Below are 24109 nucleotides of genomic sequence, written 5' to 3'. Positions count from 1 at the left end.
GAATTAGTGCGGAAGTTATACTTATTTGAGGGATTTTCTTCCTCCTGGTTTAATTGTCCATTTGGTCAATGTCCCACCTCATGTGCTGCTGACTCACACAAACCAGAGTCTGGTTAAATGTCTGGGTTATGTTCAGCTGCCACTTACAGCTCATGTGACAGTGTAACTGGTAGTTATGTCTCTATGTGGGACTGTGGCAAAATGGTGCAGTGCCTTAAAGTCCACTGACCACAAAAGAATTCAATCAACCAATGATTCTGCTGTTAAGAATATCATCAGATCATCAAATGACCCAAGAGCAGCATTAGGCCATTCGGCCCATCGAGTCTACTCTGCCATTCAATCATGGCTGATCTATTTTTCCTTCTTAACCCCATTCTCCTGCCATGTCATAGGTACAGAATTAGATCATTCAACCCATTGAGTCTACTCCACCATTTGATGGTGGAGTAGACTCATTTCATGGCTGATCTATCCTTCCCTCCTAACCCTATTCTCCTGCCTTCTACCCGTAACCTTTGACACCCTGACTAATCAAGAAGCTATCAATGTCCGCTTTAAAAACATCCATTACGGCCTCCACACTCATGTGGCAATGAATTCCACAGATTCACCACCCTCTGGCTAAAGAAATTCCTCCTCATCTCCATTCCAAAGATACGTCCTTTTATTCTGATGCTACGTATGAAATCAGGCTTACTGTAGTAATTGTCTTAATCAAATAGGATTAATATATGACAGGAATAGATAGGAGCTATAGCGTGAATAAACAGATGGAAAGACTAGTCTGCACCAGTGCATATCCATGAGGATGGATTTAAGGCTTAAAAGCAATGAGTTAGTGCAGAAAATGAAGAGCTCTACATCAATTTGAAGAAGGGTCCCAACCCGAAATGTCATCTGTCCATTCCCTCCACAGATACTGCCTGACCCACTGAGCTCCTCCAGCACTTTGTGTTTTGTTTCAGATCCCAGCACCTGCAGTCTCTTGGGTTTCTCTTCAAACCTGTGTGTTTTCACCACATTTAAGCTGTGACTACATACATACAATTTTTTTAGTTTCAAAATATACTTTATTCGAGAAATAAATATATACAATACATGATCCTTACAAATGATGATGGTGTTGGCGGTCTTTACTGCAGAGGCCTGCACACAGATGTGTAAACTGACAGACTGAATCACATTTGAGCCATGATGAATATACAATGTTTCACTAAAACTGTCTGTGTGAACTCATGATAATTCTAAGAATCTATCTAGGGTGTACCTTGCACCAGGGTAAGTAATTCTTGGAAAATAAACCCACTTAATGTCAGAGATTTCTACTAAGGCATCTGACCACATGAAAACATTGTCTCCTCTGAGGTAAAAGCACCGTACTTGCTTTAAATTGTTGCAGTCTAGTGGTAAAATAAGGCTTTGTTTCAACCACACCTAAATGCATAAAGACTTTTGTAGGATTTTGGTCCTCTAGTAATTCAGAATGTTTCAGTAAACTTGGTAAAAAGGATTCACTGTGCACTCCTCACAGTCTGATGTTAATTTTTGCGTAAAAATATGCATACTGGAGTGAATATTCACCTACTTGAAGCCCGTTTCTCCTGGTGGTTTGGTCTAAGACAGCCAGTATTGGTGTGGGTATATTCAGAAATAACAGGCTGCCATCAAAACAGGAAGTTCATTGAAAAAAGACACAGAGTGCTGGAATAACTCGGCGGGTCAGGCAGCATCTCTGGAGAACATGGACGTTCCTAGGTGATGTTTCGGGTTGGGTCTGACGAAGGGTCCTGACTCGAAACATCACCTATCCATGTTCTCCAGAAACGTCGCCCGACCTGTCGAGTTACTCCAGCACTTTTTGTGTCTTTTTTTTTGTAAACTGACAGCTGTGGCTCCTTGTGTCTGGAGCTCAGTGGAAATAATGGATCAAGTGGTTGGTGGTGTTTGGAGAAGGTATGGGTGGGATGGCTGGATACATGGGGAAGGGGTACAATGTCAAAACCCCAAACTATAAGCTTGACTGTTATTCTCCCAGTCAGGCCTTGTCTCTCCCATGGATCCCACTCCTGTATGGTTTCCAATTCAACTTCCCCCCTCAATGTACTTTTCTGGTCAGCTGCACACAACCCTCCTTCCCAGTAGACGTCCCTTGCTGATTTCATCCTCCCCTTCTACCTTCCATTCCATTCCATTATTAGGCTTCTGAACGACCCTTCCATATGCTAGGGTACTGTCCGATTCTCCATCCTACCTCATTGAGGACATTGGATTTTGTCACTGGAACTATAACACCACAATGCTGAGAACTATATTCTGCTCTCTGTACCTCTCCCTTCACTCTACCTATCGTAGTTTAGTTTGGCGTGATTGTATTCATGTATTTTATGATCTGATACATGGTTGGATATCGTGTCAAACAACGTTTTTCACTATATTTCACCAGATTGTTTACAATAATAAACCTGAACCTACCCCATCAATTGTTTGTTGTCCCAACCACCTCAGTCCATAATTACAAGCCAAGAAATATACACAGCGTTAAAAAGCGGAATACAGTCGTGAAGATCTGGGAGGACCCAACTTACTGTTTCTCCTCTGTAACCTTTTTCTCCAGGTAATCCAGACAGGCCCTGATGGAGTTGAAAATACAAATTTCACTCAAGGTGCAGCCACTAAATGTAGAGATGCTTGTTCCTTTTGGCAGCATACATTGGATTTGGAAATAGTTGGCAGATGGGAAAGGGTAAAACAAAGGTAGACACAAAATGCTGGAGTAACTGAGCGGGTGAGGCAGCATCACTGCAGTGATGGAATGGGCGACGTTTCGGGTCGAGACCCAGTCTGAAGAAGGGTCTTGACCCGAAACGTCACCCGTTCCTTCTCTCCAGAGACGCTGCCTCATCCGCTGAGTTACTCCAGCATTTTGTGTCTATCTTTGATTTAAACCAGCATCTGCAGTTCATTCTTACACAAGGATAAAACAAAGTTAGCTTTTACCAAAGGGTCACAGTGGCACAGCTGGTAGAGCTGCTGCCTCACAGCGCCAGAGATCTGGGGTAAATCCTGATCTCCGTTGCTGCCTGAGTTTTCCCTGTAACCGCATGGGTTTTCTCCGGGTGCTCCGGTTTCCTCCCACATCCCAAACACATGCAGATTTGTAGATTAATTGGCATTCTGTAAATTGCCCCTCAACAGATGAGAAAGTAGAATATAGAACTAGCGTGAACGGGTGATCGATGATTGCCGTGGAGTCGATAGGTCGAAGAACCTGTTTCCCTGCTGTATCTTCCAATTCAATTACCAAAGACTGGTATATTCTCAATGAAAATACCTTCTTTGCTAAGAACCACAAGGGGCTGGAAATGACATATTTTCGATGCACCAAACAGATGATGCAGCTGGAAAATTCTACCAAAGTAATTTTTCGGCACACACTGGTGTACAGGGGACCGCAGAAAAGGAAAGGTGATGATCTGCATGCTGACCAGGCTATAATTGCCAGCTCAACAATAATGGTGCAAATCATGCTTGCCGACGGTTACTTCACCAGCTAGACCACTGCCATCGTTAGGTGACCCAGTCGGAAGTGAATCCGTACACTAACAGCATTTAAAAGACATTTGGACAGGTACATGGATGGGAAAGGTTTAGAGGAAATATGGACCAAATGCGGGCAAATGGCACTAGCTTGGATGGGGTGCCTTGGTTGGCATGTAAAAGTTGGTCCGATGGGCCTGTTTCCGTGCTGTGTGACTCATGACTGTGTTCCTAAACTACATCTTCAGTACATTGCTCATGTTGTTCTCCGACATGAGATACATAAGTGCAACTTACTCGGTCTCCTTTTTCACCTTTAGGTCCTTCTGGCCCCGGCAAGCCCGCTCGCCCAGTTGCACCCTGCACACAAGAAGGTATTTCAGAGAAAGGGTTGAGATAAATGGTTTCAGATATGACACACATTCAGTGATCCCATTCAGTAAGCTGTGTTTTTATCTTAGGGATATTACTCCAGGAGGATTTCAATAGATAGAATCCGTTACTCTTTGCTATTATGGCCATGGGATATGTTTTTGGTTCTCTGCTTTGATAAGGACATCAATAAAATCATTCCATGACAAAGAGTGGACCCACTGCGATATTGGAGAATTTTCTTTACCAGTTCAAGATGAACCATGCACATTCCATCCAGCAGTGACTTACATCTTTTCCAGGAGGTCCCGGTGGTCCTATGGGTCCTTGTGGTCCAGTTGAACCTAAACATTTTGACCAAAGCAGAATGTTTAATATCGGCAAACCCTAAATCAGCCCAGTACCAAATCTTACGAAGGACAAAGTGCTGGAGTAACTCATCAGGTCAAGCAGTATCTCCAGAGAACGTAGATAGAGAACGTTTTGGATCGGTTCCCTTCTTTAGACCTGAAACATCGCATATCCGTGTTCTCTAGAGATACAGCCTGACCTGCTGAGTTACTACTCCACCACTTTATGTCTTTTTTTTTGTAAACCAGCATCTTTCCTTGTGTCCCTTGTATTTCCTGTTTATTTTCATTCAGGACAACTTAAGCCAAAGTGTCATCAGGGTGTAAACTTACCCATGGGTCCTACTGGTCCAGGTGAACCAGGAGGTCCTCGAACGCCAGTCACTACCGTGTCCGTGAAGGTATTGGACAGCACTGAATCACCAGCTGCAAAGAACAACACCAATACCATTATAAATAAAGCAATCTGGAGAACTTAAAGTGTTACATTAAGAGCTTTATTCCTTGAGGGTGAGGCAGGAGACGATCTTGTAGAGATGTATAAAATGGTGAAGGGGTCACAGTTAGGGTGAATGCACACAGTATTTCACCCAGGTTGAGGAAATCAAAAATCCAGAGGGCATAGGACAGAGCACAATCCAGGACAGTGGGCCGCAGGTGGAGGCCTGTGTCCATCAGAGAACATCATCAGAGTACACATAGTTGCAGCACAGTGGCGCAGCGGTCAAGTTGCTGCCTCACAGCACCAGAGACCCAGGTTTGATCCCGACTATGGGTACTGTCTGTACAGAGTTTGTACATCCTGTGACCGCGTGGTTTTTCTCCTGGTGCTCCGGTTCCATCCCACACTCCAAAGATGTGCAGGTTTGTAGCTTAATTGGCTTTTGTAAATTGTAAATTATCCCTAGTGTGTAGAACAGTGCTGATGTACGGGGTGACACAGCATTGGGACTCCACGCTGTATCTCTAAAGTCTAAAGTAAAGTCTAGATGACACCATGAGATGACACCAACCAGGGCAGTGGGCCACAGGGGGAAGACTGAGACCCCCTGCTTCTGATGAACTGATTTAAGCCCCAACCTCAAGAACTGATCAGATGCATCTAGGCCTGGGCTTCAGCTGTCTCACTGTAATGGCTGGTCTGCAGATGGTGCTTGCAGTTTTGGACCTCGAATCGAGACAGAGAGCCTTCAGATCATTTTTTTTGGCAATGACACAGTCTTTACTGTCACACTTCCATTGATTTCCATTTCCTCTATGGCATTCTGTTCTATCACAAACATATTCTGATATGTTCTCCCTGTCTCACAAGAGTCGAGAGTGTCTAATTGTCATATGTACTGGCAATGGAATAATTAAATTCATACATGCTGCAGCTTAACAGTCACATTAAGGTAGTAGTAACTCACATATAATCCTGTAATAAACAACCACCTTCTAGATCAGAACATTGTTATTTTATAGTTCTATCGCTTTAAGAGTTACATCATGTGACTGACTACTTTCTGATTTGCAATAGTACAAATAAATTATAACAGCAACACTAGCTAATTATAACAGTGCAAATCTGTAGTCCATAGTTCAAGTATTTTGATTCGTAAGGGTGTCAGGGGTTATGGGGAGAAGGCAGGGGAATGGGGTTGAGAGGGAAAGGTAGATCAGCCATGATTGAATGACAGAGTAGACTTGATGGGCCAAATGGCTTTACTCTGCTCCTATAGCTTTGGCACCTGTGAACAAAGACACAATCCACAGCTGACAGTTGCCGAGGTTGGTGTTGTGCAGTGTTGAAGAGCCTGCTGGTTGTTGGGAAGAAACTGTTCTTGAACATGGAGGTCATGGTTTTCAGGCTCCTGCATCTTCTTCCCGATGTTAGTAATGAGGTGAGAGCGTGGCCAGCATGGTGTGGGTCTCTGATAATATCTGCTGCCTTTTTGAGGCGCACTAGCCGCTTTTCTCTCCAACTTAAAAGTCATTTGGTCTCTAACTTTTCCCTCTTCATCAGCCTGCATTGTTAATACAGTTTTCCTCTCTCCACGGATGCTGCCTGGCTTGCAGAGTATTTCCAACACAATGATTAACCTGTTCAGCGCCACCCCCAAATATACTCGGGTCAGAGTATACAAGTGAAAAAAATCTTCACAGTGAACAGATGAAACCCAGAGATATACTGCACACCTCACACACAAACTCGTACATATCAATTTAGAATGGATACACTCTCCTGCTCAACCTTAAACCCACACTCCAAACAATAAATAAATAGAGCAAATGCAGTAAAGCCTCGTTATCACGGACCATAGCGGGGAGAATGGTGTCTGTGATTGTCAATTGTCCACTGTAACTGCATAAGTACCTGTAGTAGAATCAAACAACTGCAGATGCTGGTTAATACATAAAAAAAAAACAGATTTGTGGAGCAACACAGCGGGGTCAGGCAGCATCCTCTGGGTGAACATGGATATAAAAAAAAACATTTCGGGTCGAGACCCTTCTTTAGACTCTCGGTCTGGAATGGGGCCTGGAATCCAGGTGAGCTGGCGGCTGAGGGAGAGGCGAGGAGCGGCGGAGTGGATGGTCATGGCCCGCAGGCGGCCGGAGTGCATGTGAGGGTTGGCGATGGTGGTGGCGGAGGCAGCCATGGCCAGGGCTGGTTGTGCAAGCCAGGGGTTAGGTCTGTCCACCATAACTGTAATGCAAAAATCTGTGGCCTTCTTTTGCTCTGGTATTTTATTTAATTCACATGTTTAATCGATAATGTTTTATTATAAATGTTTAATGTTGTATGTGTCATTCCTAACATATGTCACTGTTTGTCATGTTGTCACTTGCGGGCGGAGCACCAAGGCAAATTCCTTGTATATGAATACTTGGCCAATAAACGTATTCATTCATTCATCCATTATAAAGAGGTCCGTTAAAACGGGGGTTCACTGTAGGAAGGAACTGCAGATCTGGATTACACCGAAGACAGGCACAAAGTGCTGGAGTAATCTGAAGTCTGAAGAAGGATCTTGACCCGAAACGTCACCCATTCCTTCTATCCAGAGATGCTGCCCGTCCGAGTGTTCACTGTAGTTACAAATCCTTTTTTTAGGTGATATTGCTGCCACAACTAACTAATAAATGGCCTTGTTTCCCACCCTCCCCCCTTCTATCTGGCAGCATTGCTAAATGGTTTAAAATAAGGATCGAAAGCTAAAGCCATGCTTTCAGTAACGTGCAGTAACATTTAAGGCTCTGAAGAGTTTTTTTGGCAAAACGTATCTCTGCACATGCCAAATAAGGCATATCTTTACTTGTGGGATTTTAAAAGGAGCTTTTCAGCTTTTTTTTTCGCAGTAAATGAGAAGGGTGAGGGAAGCAATTTCCTTCCTGTTTAGTTTAATCAGCTTCAACGTGTAATTAAATTTACTGGCTACAGAACAGGCCAGGACTTCTCTCAAACAGCTGAGTGTCAGCAGAGCTGATATTTTTGGCGTGGATGTTGTACCACCCACAGACCAAGCTGACAGCACTTGCTCCATGACAGCTAGTCAGTTTCCTCTGTTCATGTGAATACACAAAGAACTGCACTTTAGACATTACTTTATAGATACAGTGCGGAAACAGGCCCTTAGGCCCACAGAGTCCGCACCGCCCGGTGATCACCCCCATACACTTGTATTATGGCTCTGCCCGAGCCAGTTGCCTGCCCCTTATCCGGGGTTATGTCCGCGCCCGGTGCTACTGGAAAGGGACTATGCGCTGTCCACGGGCACCCTTGAGGGATTTCCGGGACCGTTGGTCACCAATGTATCCGGGACATGTAGTTGTTTAGTAGTTTACTTAGTATATATTTGTTTGTCTTGTACTATGGTGGTGGGTTCTGTTTGGTTTTATTGTGTTGTAAATACTATTTTAATATTTTAATAAATATTTTTGATTTAAAAAAAACCCACTTGCACTGTCCTACACACCAGGGACAATTTACAATCTTTACCGTAGATAATTAACTTAAAAACCTATCTGCCTTTGGAGTGTGTGAGGAAAGTGGGGCACCCGGGCAAAACCCACGCGGTCGGGTGCAAACTCGGTACTGACAGCACCCGAGGTCAGGATCGAACCCAGGGCTCGGGCGCTACAAGGCATCAACTCTACCACTGTCCCACTGTGCCCTAATGCAGGTGCTGGAATCCTGAACAAAACACAAAGTGCTGGAACAACTCAGCAGGTCAGGAAGCATCTGTGGAGAAACTGGACAAGTGACTTTTCAGGTCTGGATCTTTTTTAAGACTTTATTCTTGCAGTGGAATTATATAGAAATCTTTATTTAATCATACTCAGCCTTCAGTTTTGTTTAGTTTAATTTAGAGATACAGCATGGAATCATGCCACTCAGCCCATCGAGCCCGCACCGACCAGCGATCCTCGCACATTAACACGACCCTACATACACTGGGGACAATTTACAATTCATACCAAGCCAATTGTACGCCTTTGGAGTGTGGGAGGAAACTGAAGATCTCGGAGAAAACCCACGTGGTCACGGGGAGAACGTTCAAACTCCGTACAGGCAGCACCCATAGTCGGGATCGAACCCGGGCCTCTGGCGCTGTAAGGCAGCAACTCTACCGCTGCGCCACCGTGCCGCCCTTGCTTCTAGTAACTCCATGTGGTATCAATCTCATACTGACAAGAAGTGGGCTGATTACAGTCAAGGTATATACAAAGTGTTGGAGTATCTCAGCAGGATCCCTACATATCCATGCCAGAGAAAAGGAGTAGATGACGTCTCGACCCAAAACGTCACCTATTCCTTGTCTTCAGAGATGCTGCCTGACCCACTGAGTTACTCCAGCATTTTGTGCCCATCATTGGTGTAAACCAGCATCTGCAGTTCCTTCCTACACATTTGTCCTGATTACAGTTGCAGAACCATGCCAAGAGCCTTGCTGATGGGGGATTGTCGCTGTGCAGCACACATCTCAGAAAACCTGGGGGCACAAGGAAATGTAGATGCGGGAATCTGGAGCAAAACACAGAGTGCTGGAAGAACTCAGCGGGTCAGGCAGCCTCTGTGGAGGGAATTAACGGGTGACGATTTGGGTAAGTGTTCGGTGGAGGGTGGTGATTGGCACATGGGTGGAGTAAGTGACAAAGGCTAGAGGTGAAAAGGAGATAAAAGGGTGTCAGATAAGGAGAGAAGAAAAGTGAAATGTTAAACTGGAGGAAAGCATATGCACATTGGGGTAGGTGGGCAAGGGAAAGAGAGGGCATATATTACTTGAACTTGGACTGTTCAATGTTCATACCATTGGCTTGTAAGTTACTTATGGAATATGAGGCGCTGTTCTACAGTTTGCATGTGGCCTCACTCCAGTAATGGACGAGGCCCTGGGCAGAAAGGTCAGTGTGTGAATTGGAAAGGGAGTTAAAATGGTTGGTGACTGGGGGATCCAGCAGACCTTGGTGGACCAAGCGCAAATAGAATTCTCTGCCACAGAAGGCGGTGGAGGCCAATTCGCTGGATGTTTTCAAGAGAGAGTTAGATTTAGCTCTTAGGGCTAACGGAATTAAGGGATATGGGGAAAAAGCAGGAATGGGGTACTGATTTTGGATGATCTGGCATGATAATATTGAATGACAGTGCTGGATCGAAGGGCCGAGTGGCCTACTCCTACACCTATTTTCTATGTTTGGCAAAACGGTCAGAATACCTTTAGGTTTCAATACCCATTAGACTCTTGTCCGTGCTGAACATAATGCCGTTAAACTGATCTCTGACTGTACCTGATCCATATCCCTACATATCAATACCTATATAAAAGCCTCTTAAACACTACGACTGTACCTGCCTCCACCACCACCCCTGGCAGTACATTCCAGCCACCCACCACTTTGTGTAAAATCTTCTCCCCGAACATCTCCTTTAAACCTATGTTGTAGCCTGTCCTTCATTCTTAACATTAGTTACCATGTGTTATGGTTATTAACATTGACTTATTGATTATCATTTATTGATTGGTGTTTTATTGTGTTAATGGACTTGGTAAGCTGCAGCCAGTGAGTATCTAATTAACCATATAACCATATAACAATTACAGCACGGAAACAGGCCATCTCGGCCCTACAAGTCCATGCCGAACAAATGTTTTTCCCCTTAGTCCCACCTGCCTGCACTCATACCATAACCCTCCATTCCCTTCTCATCCATATGCCTATCCAATTTATTTTTAAATGATACCAATGAACCTGCCTCCACCACTTCCACTGGGAGCTCATTCCACACCGCCACCACTCTCTGCGTAAAGAAGTTCCCCCTCATGTTACCCCTAAACTTCTGTCCCTTAATTCAGAAGTCATGTCCTCTTGTTTGAATCTTCCCTATTCTCAAAGGGAAAAGCTTGTCCACATCAACTCTGTAATTGTTCCGTTGCTAAAACATATGTCGATGAAAGATGAAAGGTGAAAGATTAGGAAAAGGGGAGATGCAACGAGACCTGGGTGTCATGGTACACCAGTCATTGAAAGTAAGAATGCAGGTGCAGCAGGCAGTGAAGAAATCAAATGGTATGTTAGCATTCATAGCAAAAGGATTTGAGTAGGGAGGGTCTACTGCAGTTGTACAGGGTCTTGGTGAGACCACACCTGGAGTATTGCGTACAGTTTTGGTCTCCAAATCTGAGAAAATACATTATTGCCATAGAGGGAGTACAGAGAAATGTTCACCAGACTGATTCCTGGGATGGCAGGACTTTCATATGAAGAAAGACTGGATAGACTCGGCTTGTACACGCTGGAATTCAGAAGATTGAGGGGGGATCTTATAGAAACGTACAAAATTCTTAAGGGGTTGGACAGGCTAGATGCAGGAAGATTATTCCCGATGTTGGGGAAGTCCAGAACTAGGGATCACAGTTTAAGGATAAGAGGGAAGTCTTTTAGGATGGATGATCAGCCATGATCATATCGAATGGCGGTGCAGGCTCGAAGGGCCGAATGGCCTACTCCTGCACCTATTTTCTATGTTCCTAACACTCTCGACTCTCTTTAACACTCCCTAGACCTGACCGTTCACTGTACATGTCTCAATTATGCCTTTGGCCTTCTAAATGCATAGTTGCTTGCCCCTCACCCTTCCTTTAAGCAGGTGGATGAAGGAAGTTGGTGCTGTCACCATCCTACTCCGCCCACTCCTCCAGTCGTGAACTTTAAACGTTGTACAAATGACATGCACTTCACATTTTGACAGGTCTACTGTTAAATGCACTGTAATTTTTTTAAACTGCAAGTATACTTTGCCATCGCCTAGCAGCTGAGGGTGTCAAGGGTTATGGGGAGCATTGGGTTGAGAGGGAAAGATAGATCAGCCATGATTGAATGTGTAGGAAGGAACTGCGGATGCTGGTTTAAATTGAAGATGGACACAAAAAGCTGGAGTAACTCAATGGGACAGGCAGCACCTCTGGAGAGAAAGAATGGGTCAAGAGACCCTTCTTCAGAATGGTTAAGGATAAGGGGAACGAGAGATATAGACGATGATGTAGAGAGATAAAGAACAATGAATAAAATATATGGAAAAAGTATTGATTATAAAGGAAACAGACCATTGTGAGCTGTTTGTAGGGTATAAACGAGAAGCTAGTGCAACCTGGTGGGGGAAGGATAGAGGGAGAGGGAATGCCAGGGGTACCTGAAGTGAGAGAAATCAATATTCATACCACTGAGCTGTAAGCTGCCAAAGTGAAATATGAGCCATGATTGAATGGCAGAGTGGACTCGATGGGCCGAATGTCCTAATTCTGCTCCTACGACTTATGAACTTATGAGTAACTTTACTTTTGACGTTGGTGTGAAACACTAAACTGAATACAGGCAGAGACATACTAAAGCGACTTGCAAATTCAATGCAACTTTTTCTCCAAGAATTCCTTGTTATTTCATTTACACTTTGACCACCAGAGGGCAGGAGAAGCCAAGTAATGGCTGAACGGTGAACAAGGAACAGGCTGATCAAAGACATGGCACCGCTGACATTGCAATGCAGAAGGGACCCATTGCATGTAGTCCAATGCATATCATGGACCCAAATCCCTTTTCTCTGCAAGCCTCATCATTGTCAGGAAGTGCAATAGATTAGAGATTAGATTAGTTTAGAGAGATACAGCGCGGAAACAGGCCCTTTAGTCCACCGAGTCCGCACCAACCAGCGATCCCCATACACTAGCATCACCCTACGCACCAGGAACAATTTACAACTTCACCGAAACGGAACTGAACTGAACAAAACAAAACAAAACTAAACCAAACATGTTGGCTTTGAATAAGTTGTCCACAAGGAGAGGATCAGCTCTAGAGACCAGAGTCTACCATTGGCATGTTACCCAAACAAGAGTAGTGAAGGCCTGACCATGGATAAATCCTGGGTCTTTAGTTGGATACATGCCCAAACCAAGAGCTATCAACCTTCTGTACATCACGATCAATATTTAACAATTGACAAACGGACATTTTCTTTATCTTAAAAAAATAAAAAATCAATCAAGAAATTAATTAATCACTAAAATAAATGTTGTTGGTATTTGCAATTTGCTTAACAACTCTCTTCTCTTACTTCACATTTCATTTGATACATATATATATATATGCAGTTCACAACAAATAAGATCCCAAATGCTAATATTGAAAGTGATTTCATATTACAAGGGAAGAGTCTAATTTTATTCCTAAATCCTCCAGAGGCTAACAGGAACGGCAAATTGGAAATGATGAGTTTATTGAAGATGACATTTCTATCCAAAGAGGGCCTCAGCATCTGGTTTGTCATTTTGAACCATTCACAGTGTGGCTGAAGATAGACACAAAAGGCTGGAGTAACTCAGTGGGACAGGCAGCATCTCTGGAGAGAAGGAATGGGTGACGTTTCGGGTCGAGACCTTTCTTCAGACTGCAGTCGGACTCGGTGGGCCGAAGGGCTTGTTTCTGCACTGTATCTCTAAACTAAACAAATTAATTAACAATGTTTAAGAAGGAACTGCAGATGCTGGAAAATCGAAGGTAGACAAAAGTGCTGGAGAAACTCAGCGGGTGAGGCAGCATCTATGGAGTGAAGGAAATAGGCAACGTTTCGGGCCAAAACCCTTCTAGCTTCTCGTTTTCACCCTACAAACAGCTAACAATGGTCTGTTTCCTTTATCATCGATACTTTTTAAATTAACGATCACATTACAAACAAACACTTAACTCTCATCTAATTTCTGAGTGTGGTTTTACAATGCACTGTTTACTCCGAGAGTAATAGCTGTCATTGGAGTAAAACACAGAGTGCTGGATTAACTCGGTGGATCTCTCTACTGAGAAATTGTGGTCAGAGTATAATTATTCTGAAGGAAGACCATCCACCAGAATCATTAACTCTTTCTCTCTACATAGATGCTGCCTGACCTGCTGGGCATTTGAAACATTTCCTGTTTTGATTATGTATCTCTGGTATTGGGTAAATATTTAACCAGTGTTCATTGAGGAAAGGTCACAAATTGCTTGCCGAATAAACAAAAACAAGGAACTAAAGATGAGTAAAATTAGTAAAGCACAAAGTGTTGGAGTAACTCAAAGTGTCAGGCAACATCTCTGGAGGATATAGATAGTCAAAGGTTTAGTTTAGTTTAGTTTAGTTTAGTTTAGTTTAGTTTAGAGATACAGTGTGGAAATAGGCCCTTCAGCTCACCGAGTCCACACCGACCAGCGACCCCCATACACAAACACTGTCCTACACACACAGGGTACAATTTACAATTTTACCAAAACCAAACAACCTACAAACCTGCACGTCTTTGGATTGTGGGAGGAAACCAGAGCACCTGGAGAAAACCTACACGATCACCTGGAGAACGTACAAACTCCGTACAGACCCGTAGTCTGAAGAAAGTTCCCCACCGGAAACATCACCTATCCATGTCCTCTAGAGATACCGCCTGACCTTATGAGATACTCCAGCACTTTGTGTAAGAATTCCTTAGTTCTGTTCCAGATGCATATGACAATGAAATACTCTTGACTCTTGAGGGTAAATACCTCCAGGTAAAGATCAATTTACAGTCAGAGTGGTGGTCAAAGTAAAAGTCAGGAGTGTTTAACTGTGAATAACAAAATATGTGTCTCTTTAAAATGTTTTTGAAGTATAATTACCACACTCATCATGTTTATAGTTAGATTATGGATTTTCAATCTAAGAAATGACAGCATTTCTTAATATATGAGCTTAATTACTAGATTATTTGAATGAGTATCATTAGAACAAAAATTACACTATTCAGGTGCCTGGTGCAGGCAAGTTTACTCCACTTTGCAATGAGCACTTATTTCAATCGAAAACCAACAATATCAAACCACATGTTAATTGACAACAAATTGGGAAAATGGTTGGAGGCAAAATTCATGTTACTAACTTTAACTTTGATGATAACTGTACATACAGCTTAGGTCAGGAAGTGGTTCAGGTTTTTTGGGGTGAAAATTCCCCAATGCCAATCTGAGTGCAGCAATTATTAATTCAGCTAACATAAGAGTCAGATATCAGATACCTTAACAAAGTCAGGTGGGTATATCGTTTAAACCTGAACAGGTGGTGAATGGTGAATAAAATTATTAGGAACTGCTTGGATAGTTTGGACGCGTGAATAGAATAAATATCGTCCACAAGTAGAAAACAACCGTGGTTTAAAGATCACTCTAATTTAGAGATACTTGGTGAATTTAGACAAGACTCTCTATCGATCAAATTTGTGAGACATGTTTTCCCTCACACAAAGCAGCGCTGACTATCCCATCCCCAACAGTTTAATGTCCCGATTGCCGACTTCTAATGATCATTGAGAAGATGGGGTGGATGTGAGTCACTACTTGTGCCTCTGGTGTTGGGGATTTGGACTCAGAGGCAATGAAGAAAGGGCAAGATACAGCACTCAAGAAGCACTAACAGCTTCTTCCATATACCATGACCCGCTGAGAGATAAGGCTGCCCTTTAGGTTCATGTCAAATCTTATCCCTCTCGCATTAAACACACACCTTCCTGTTTTTGTTCCCCCTACACTGGGTAAAAGACTCTGAGTATTCTATTCTCCTCCTGATTTTAAACACCTCTATAGGATCACCCCTCAGCCACTGGTGTTCCAAGGAATAGAGTCCTAGCTTGCCCAACCCCTCCCTGTATTTAGGCTCTGAAGATCTGGCAACATCCTCGTAAATCTTCTCTGCACTCTTTCTCTCCAACTTTGTCCAGAATGCAAGGCATTGTTGTAAAGAGGACCTCCATTGTGGTGGTCCTCTATAAAGCAAGCAGACATTTGCGTTGACATCTCGACCAGTGGCCAAGAATTTTGTGACCAGTGGCAGAATCCCTTGAGTTTGCAGAAGGGTCCCGACACAAAACGTCACCTATACATTTTTCTCCAGAGAAGCTGCCTGACCCGCTGAGTTATCCCAGCATCTTGTGTCTACCTTTGGCAGAATCCCCTAGCCCAGATACTCTGTGGTTGTTGCTCCTTCTGAGCCTTACTTGGAGTCGTGAAGAATTTTTGCCCCACTGCTCTGTGCTGGGACACAATGCTTGATGAAATCTGCAAATAATATTATCGTGCAGGTGTACGCTGGGTTACATTTGGGCTTTGACAGATCAGACAGCCCACATCCTTTGACACTCAAGATGATATCACAGCGAGGACATTCAATAGCAGTTGAAACGAGGCTCAATGCCATGCCTTTCATTTCCTCAGTACGTCACAAATGTTTTCATATCCATGCTAGGGCAAACGTAAAACCCAGATATCAAATACAGAATCTGAACTTCATTAAAGTTATCCTTGGTGAAGAAAATCAATCATGTTCGACATGCTGAAATGGGCGTCAAGTGTTCTGAGTGTTATGGAAATGAACCACATGCAGTTTACATGTTTCCAACTTTCTCATTCCCAGGAGCCTTCCTATCCCACGCCCGTGTAAATGTTCATGCTCCCTCCTCCTCCATCAGCACTTAATTCAGTTTAATTCAATGACTGCAGAACCTCTTGATGAGCATCTGTGGTGTTGTCTGAGGGATTGGAGCCCAGCAGGAGCGCAGCTGGAGATTTGCCGCACGCCGGGAGAGATGGGGATGTCGGACTGACGTTTGGCGCACAGCTGACTGTGCAGAGTAGGCGCACGTAGCGGCCAAATAATGGAGTCATGAATCGCAGCGTAGTACGTAGAACAGTACAACACAGGAAGAGGCCCTTCGGCCCTACAATGCCTACGCTGAACACGATGCCTGCATGTATCAATATCCCTCTATTCCCTGCATGTCCACGTGCCTGTCTAAAAGCCTCCGAAACACCAATATCAATATATGGTCTCCACCATCACCCCTCCAAGCGTGTACCAGGCACCCGCCGTTCCCTGTGTAGAAAAACTTGCCCCGCACATCTCCTTTGAACTTTGCCCAATTTTATATTTTACATACAACCATGTGCTCGGTGGAGCGCTCCAGGAAAGGTCTGGTGGGCAGCGGCCTGTAGAGGGAGCCACTGAGCCCTGCCCCTGATGGCGGACACAACAAGGGCAGTAGGAGGTTGAACCAGGGTCTGACCTTCCGCGCCCTCAAGATCAGCTGTGGGAGGCACTCTCAAGGCACAAGGGCTGAAGGTGGCCTGGTGAGGGGAGGGGGACGATGGTTGGCTGGGCGATCTGGATGGAGGCGATGGCCGGAGGCCTTGCAGCAGCCTGGCTCGGTGGACCTTATCTTGTAGTAATCAGGGATTGTGCTTGAGTATGGAGACACTTGACTGAACTATATGCAAGAAAATAATTTCACTTTATGTCCGTACATGTAATGATCAAGAACCATCGATCTAAAAGCCTCTTGAGCCCTTCGCACTGTCGGATAAATCACGTGCGGTTGAGCGAGGATTATTTACAAACTAAAGCGTATGGGTGGAGTGAGGAAGGATACCGTATACTTGCCATTGTTGGACGATGTGTAGCCAAAGTCAGACGATCCCGGATAAGGAATGTTGGCACGTGAGGGTCCGGTGGTTCCCGGCGTTCCTGGAGGACCGGGGGGTCCTGGTAGACCTCTGGCCCCAGGGATTCCTGCTGCCCCTGTCGTTCCCTGGTGTCCTGCTGGACCTGTCAAATGAATGATGGAAACTTCCATTAGGTCCAAGGGGCCAACTCAATATCTTCTTTATTTCCTCACATCTGACAACAACATGACAAATTAAGCTGCCAAATACAATAACAGTATTTAAAAGATATTTGGACAAGTACATGGGTGGAAAAGGGATATGGGCCAAACGCGGGCTAATGGGACAAACTTAGATGAGGCATCTTGTTCTCTGGGTGCTCCAGTTTCTTCCTGCACTTCAACGACATACAGGTTTGTAGGTTAATTGGCTTCTGTTGATTGTAAATTGTCCCTAGTATGTAGAACTAGTGCTAGAGTACGGGGTGATGGATGGTTGGCATGGACTCGGTGAGCTGAAGGGCCTGTTTTTGCGTTGCATTTCTGAAGTCCAAAGTAAAGTGCAGCTTGCTGTATCTTCTTTGGAAGATCTAACAACTTTCTTCGTCTGGAGGAATGGAAATCTCCTGTACAAAGTCGCTTCTATTCATTTGTGTGTTACCTGTGAGACTTCACTGTGTAAAAAGTGGCCTGGTTTGCTAAAGGCCCCTGTCCCACTTTCCCAAGTTACTCACGAACTCTCCCGAGTTTTCCCCTTAATTCGAACTCGGATAATTACGGTAATAGCCATTCGTAGGTACTCGGGGCTATTTTGTTTACTTGTGGACATTTTTCAACATGTTGAAAAAACGGCCCGACTTACCTGATGCCCTGAGTACCTACGGCTGGCATTACGAGCCGCTACGAAACATCTACGGACTCGCTACGGACATTCCCCGACATTCCACGAGTTCGAATTAAGGGGAAAACCTTAAAAGGGCCTTTACATGACAACAGTAGGTGAAATTGTTATTTGCTTCAAGCTGTGCTGAGAACACGACAAGAGTTAGATAAAAGAACATGGTTTTCCTTGTGCGGTATAATAATATGAACAGTTACATTGAGCAAAATAAATCAAGATGTTTTCCAAACACAGTGGCTCTGGATACCTGTTGCTATTCTTCTAATTGCTGCCAACAACTTGAGTTGGCAGCCACAACAATTGCTAGTGGAATGGTGCAGATAACCCTTTCTCTCCGGGTACATTGCCATTCCCCTGCTACCTCATAGCAATACAGGGCTAGTGTGTGTGTGGCTTTTGGAGTGAATTAATTGCTCGGCATCCAAGTGATTTTAATTTTGTTTTAGTTTAGAAATACGGAGTGGAAACAGGCCCTTCGGCCCACCGAGTCCACAGTGACCAGCGATCCCTGTACACCAGCACTGTCCTACACACACTAGGGACAATTTACAATTTTACCAAAGCCAATTAACCTACAAACCTGCACGTCTTTGGAGTGTGGGAGGAAACCGGAGCACCTGGAGAAAACTCATACGGTCTCAGGGAGAACGTATAAACTCCGTACAGACAATACCAGTAGTCAGGATCAAATCTGGGTCTCTGGTGCTGTGAGGCAGCAACTCTACCGCTGCACCACTGTGCCACCCTTCGTTTCTCATTTAGCCAGAGTACTTCAGGCATCACATACAAAAATGGTACGAATATTATTTGCTTTTGAACTGCGCCTCTGAAATATGTATTGCAGAATCAGGGTCTGAAGAATGGTCCCGAACTGAAACGTCACCTATCCGTGTCCTCCATAGATGCAGCCTGACCACTGAATTACTTCAGCACTTTGTGTCTTTTTTTGTAAACCAGCATCTGCAGTTCCTTATATCAACATTTTTACTACTCCATGTATTTTTAACATAGAACAGTACAGTAGAGGAAGAGCCCCTTCGGCCCACAGTGTCAATGCTGAACATGATGTCATTTTGCAACTACGACCGACTATGTCTTTCTGCATCGCAGACTCCTCATTTCTTGTGGGGCTAAAACTTTCTGAATGCATAAGTGGTCATAAATCCAACATTAATAATAAATCCAGACTTAATAATAAAATCAATGAAGGCAGGTTGGATCTTTTCGATGGCAAAACCCTATTCCCTTTATATTTGTACACACCACATCACTGTACCATTTGCTCTTAAAAAACACAAGATATGGGCACATTGATGCTGAGGCCAAAAAAAGCACACTAACGCCTCTGCTTCCTCAGGAGACTGCGAAAGTTCGGCACATCTCCAACCAACGTCTACAGATGCACCATGGAAAGCGTGCGCTCGGGTTGAATCCTAGTTTGATTTGGCAACATCTCTGCCCAGGTCCGCAAGAAATTGCACAGGGCTGTTGATATAGCCCTGTGATCCACACAGACCAGACTCCCCACCATCGCCTCCATCTACGCTTCATGCTACCGCTGGAAAGCAGCCAACATAACCAAGGATATTTTTCACCCTGGTCATTCCCTCCCTCCCCTCTCCCGTTGAGCAGAAAATACCAAAGCACGTTCCACCACATTCAGGAACAACTTCTTCCCTGCTGTGATCAGACGACTGTACATCCTCCCATAAACAAGAGTGTGGTCCTCATCTTCCAATTTACCCCATTGCGCATCTAGTACTTTTTTCTCTGTGATTGTAAGGTTACAATGCTGTAACACTATATTCTGCACTCTGATATTTTTCTCTTTGCACTCCCTGTTGCACGTGTGTGTGGCCTGATTTATTCATGTAACGTGTGCATTAACTGGCTGGCATGCAAACAAAACGTTATCACTGTATCTCGGTATAAAAGCATGACAGGGCATACAACATCACGAGAGGAGTAGATTGGGTCATCTTGCCCAGAGCTGGGGAATCAAGAACCACAGGACATAGGTTTGAGGTGAGGTGGAAATGTTCAATAGGAACCTGAGGGGTAACTTTTTTACACAAAGGGCAGTGCGTGTATGGAGCGAGCTGCTGGAGGAGATAGATGAGGCAGGTACTATTACAACTTTTAAGAAACATTTAGACAGGTACATGGATAGGATAGGTTTAGTGGGATATGGGCCGAACGCAGGCAGGTGGGATTAGTGTACATGGGGCATGCTAGTCAGTATGCGCAAGTTGGGCCGAAGGATCTGTTTCCAAGTTGTATGGGTCTATGATTCAATAGTAAACCAATACCAATGCATTTACTAACACCACCAAAAAAAGAACCAATGAGAGTAAAAAGCAGAGATATAATTTCTTCCATGTCAGGGAATTGTTATCAAATTCAATTACTGATTTGATACCAATCTGATGCCCTTTGATTGTCCCAGAAAGCAGTAGATAATTATACCAGCAGGAATGTTTTAATGCTACATTAAGAGTCAGAGTGGCACAAATTAGAGCCATAGGGTTTTACAACGTGGAAACAGACCGCTCGGCCCAGCTTGCCCACACTAGCCAACATGTCACATCTACACTAGTCCCAGCTGCCTGCATTTGGCCCATATCCATCTAAACTTGTCTTATCCACGTACCTGTCTAAATGTTTCTTAAACGTTGCGATAATACCTGCCTCAACTACCTCCCCTGGCAGCGCATTCCATGCACCCACCACTATGTGAAAAAGTTACCCCTCAGGTTCCTATTAATTGCGAAAAGAAAATCTCAGACATAAATGAAAGTTAATTTTCCATGACTGACTTTATTTCATAAATGCATGTGACACCTGTTTAAACAAAATATTTATCCAGGTATCATTTTGCTGTTTGGAGGTGGGCCAGATGACCCATCTGCAGTCATTGACATGTGTAATCTTATATTAAATAAGCAATGGCAACCATTCAAAGTCTCCAAACACCGAGGACCAGCTGATAATCTTTTCTTTTGGGAGTGAAGGAGACAGGACTTTGGAGAAACCTGCTTTAATTTTCTGTTGTTACAGCTGTTTGAGGTGTCACAATATCTAGCCCAAAATCTCAAACGTTAAGAGTCTGCAGAACCCAAGATGTTTGCCCCACACAGCTCTGATGGTCTATGCCTAAACTTTAGGATAAACGATCAATTTAAAATAAACATGGGTCACTATTAAACAAAGAAAGTCTTGTCCTGCTGGCTACGGGCACATCTGGAAAGTAACATCTGTACTTGAGAAACGCGTTTGTGCTAATGATATAACTCACTGAGTCAAAAGCAACTCCATTAACAATAAAAACATAATGTATATATATATATATATATATATATATATATATACTCAAAATCACTTCTCTATAATTACCTCGAGAATGAAATCCACTCAGCACAGTCAGATACATAAATTATCACTGGTTTGGTAAAGCCCAAAGTCAAGGCTCTGCAAAGATAACCTAGTTCCATTTGTCAACTAGTGAAGATAGTCACAAAATGTAACTCAGCGGGACAGGTAGCATCTCTGGAGAAAAGGAATAGGTGACGTTTCGGGTCGAGACTCTTCTCCAGACTCAGAGTCAGTGGAGAGGGAAACGAGAGATATGAAAATGTACAGAGAACAAATGAACGAAAGGTTTGCAAAAGGACAAATCAAAGCCAGCAACGATGATCAAGGTAAGGTGGAGCCCACAATGCGAGTTTGTTTTACAAGACGACTCACAACTCACGCTACAGTGTCCGAGCTCCCAGCCACAAACAGCACCTTCCTTTGGCCACAATGTCCCAATGGCCAGAAGCTCCACTGTAAGTGATGCCCCGGGGCATTGTAACGCCGACCTCCAGTTGTATCACAACTGCAGCACTTCACCACATGGCTCCAGGGCACAGCCGGATAGGCATTGTTCTACAGAAAGGCTAAGTTGTTTATGTATCTATAAGGCAAGTTTTAGAAAGGCAGTAGAAGAGTGACCACATTGATGTGACAGACAAAAAGGCCCACCATTATCTCTACTTTCTGAGAAGACTGAGGAAATATGGCATGTCATAGGTTCATGTCATAGGTGCAGAATTAGATCACTCAGCCCATTGAGTCTACTCCGCCATTCAATCATGGCTGATCTATCTTTCCCTCCTAACCCTGTTCTCCTGCCTTCTACCCATAACCTTTGACACCCGCACTAATCAGGAACCTGTCATTCTCCGCTTTAAAAATACCCAATGACGGCCTTCACAACCATCCGTGACAATGAATTCCACAGATTCACCACCCTCTGGCTAAAGAAATTCCTCCTCATCTTCTTTCCATAGGTACGTCCTTTTATTCTGAGGCTGTGCCCTCTGGTCCTAGACACTCCCACTAATGGAAACATCCTCTCCACATCCACTCCATCCAGGCCTCTCACTATTCGGTAAGATTCAACGAGATTTCTTCTCATTCTTCTAAACTCCGACGAATGCAGGCCCAGAGACATCAAACACACATCATACATTAACCCACTCATCCCCAGGACCATGCTCGGAAACCTCCTCTGGACCCTCTCCAATGCCTCATATCGCTCTTCAGACATGCCTCCAGTGACTCGTACACAATGGCATCATAGAAAACATACTGTCAGGTTGCATCGTAGCTTGGTTTGAGAACCAAGACTGCAAGAATTTGCAGAGAGTTGTAGCCCAGTCCATCGTACAGACCAGACTCCCTATCATTGACTCCATCTATACTTCACGCTGCATAGGGAAAACAGCCAACGTAAGCAAAGACTTGTCCCTGTCCCATCCTGGTCATTCCAACTTTTCCCTGCTTCCGTCCGACAGAAGGTACAGAAGCTTGAAACCGCACACAGCCGGACTCGGGAACAGCTTCTGTCCCTCTGTTATCAGGCGTCTGAACGGTTCTTTCATAAGCTCGGGTACTGTCCAATACACCTTTCCCCAACCTCCCGCTGTGTTACTCCAGCATTTTGTGTCCTTTTGTGCAAACCAGCATCTGCGGTTTCTTGTTTCTACGGGAGTGGGAGAAAAAGAGTGGGTGATGTTGAGGCAAATTTAATTGTTATTTTTCTTTCAAAAAGAGGACACCTTTGCTTTCATAGAAATTATTTCCCCAAATGTGCACTAAAATGCAGAAAAAAATCCAAATCTTTATTTTTATATTACAGCACTTTGAACCAGACTGAAGCTATTAAAATTTGGATGAAACTTATTTTCATCGAAGGCACTCATAAACACAAATGGAACACTTGAAAATAATAGATATAAAGTAAGCCACTTCAAAATTTCATCAAGTAAAAGCTATGGAACAATTAATTTAATGGCTCCTTAATTTTATTTTAATATAGGGTTGAAATTGCGAAAATCCCTTTAAACATCAGTAGCAATTTGTGGATGAATAGTGTGATTTAATAGAAATGGTATGCTTGTTCACCCACGGAGATTCCTAGAATGAGAATAGCAATGGAATGCAAAAACTGTTAGCTGTGTACAAAATAAACACAAGACATCATTAAAAAATCGGCAGTGACAGGAATCAGCAAAAACCTTCCAAAATAAATGGAAAGTAGCATGCTGTGTCCAGAGTTCAGCGTGTTGTTTTAAACAGGAACCCTATGACAAGAATACTTGCAACATGAACATTTTGGCTCACATGTTGCATTTAAAAAAAAGAAATAAACACAATTTCTGGAAGCCTAGACTATTGTTCAATAATGCTAGAGTGGCCTTCGCCATTTTGAAGGAATTCAAGTTCTGTAGTCATACATAAATCCTTGGACGGTGAGGTATCCCCCTGGGTGCAGGGGTGAGGTAGACGTGAGGCTCTGGTTACTGGGTGAAAGGGTGAATCGCTGTACACCATTGATATACAGAGGGATCTTGAGGTCCCAGTACATATCTCCCTGAGAGTAGCAACGCATGTAGATAGAATGGTAAGGAAGGCTTGTGGTA

At 43.8% G+C, this 24109-nt stretch overlaps 1 protein-coding gene across 3 annotated transcripts in view; it reads right to left on the bottom strand.

Annotated features, from left to right (window-relative positions):
- emid1 (EMI domain containing 1) overlaps positions 1-24109 on the bottom strand; it is a 216578-nt gene that overhangs the window by 10799 nt on the left and 181670 nt on the right. For all 3 annotated transcript variants that reach the window (XM_055655853.1, XM_055655855.1, XM_055655854.1), the window contains 5 exons: positions 17242-17406; positions 4596-4688; positions 4204-4256; positions 3838-3900; positions 2589-2633 (listed from right to left, as the gene is read on the bottom strand). In XM_055655853.1, coding sequence (XP_055511828.1) covers positions 2589-2633; positions 3838-3900; positions 4204-4256; positions 4596-4688; positions 17242-17406 — 419 coding nt within the window. The remainder of the gene's footprint in view (positions 1-2588; positions 2634-3837; positions 3901-4203; positions 4257-4595; positions 4689-17241; positions 17407-24109) is intronic.

This window comes from Leucoraja erinacea, chromosome 25 (genome assembly GCF_028641065.1).
Source record: "Leucoraja erinacea ecotype New England chromosome 25, Leri_hhj_1, whole genome shotgun sequence".
Lineage (NCBI taxonomy): Eukaryota > Metazoa > Chordata > Chondrichthyes > Rajiformes > Rajidae > Leucoraja > Leucoraja erinaceus.
The sequence above is the reverse complement of the archived record's forward strand: the minus strand, read 5'-3'. Positions and strand labels throughout refer to the sequence as shown.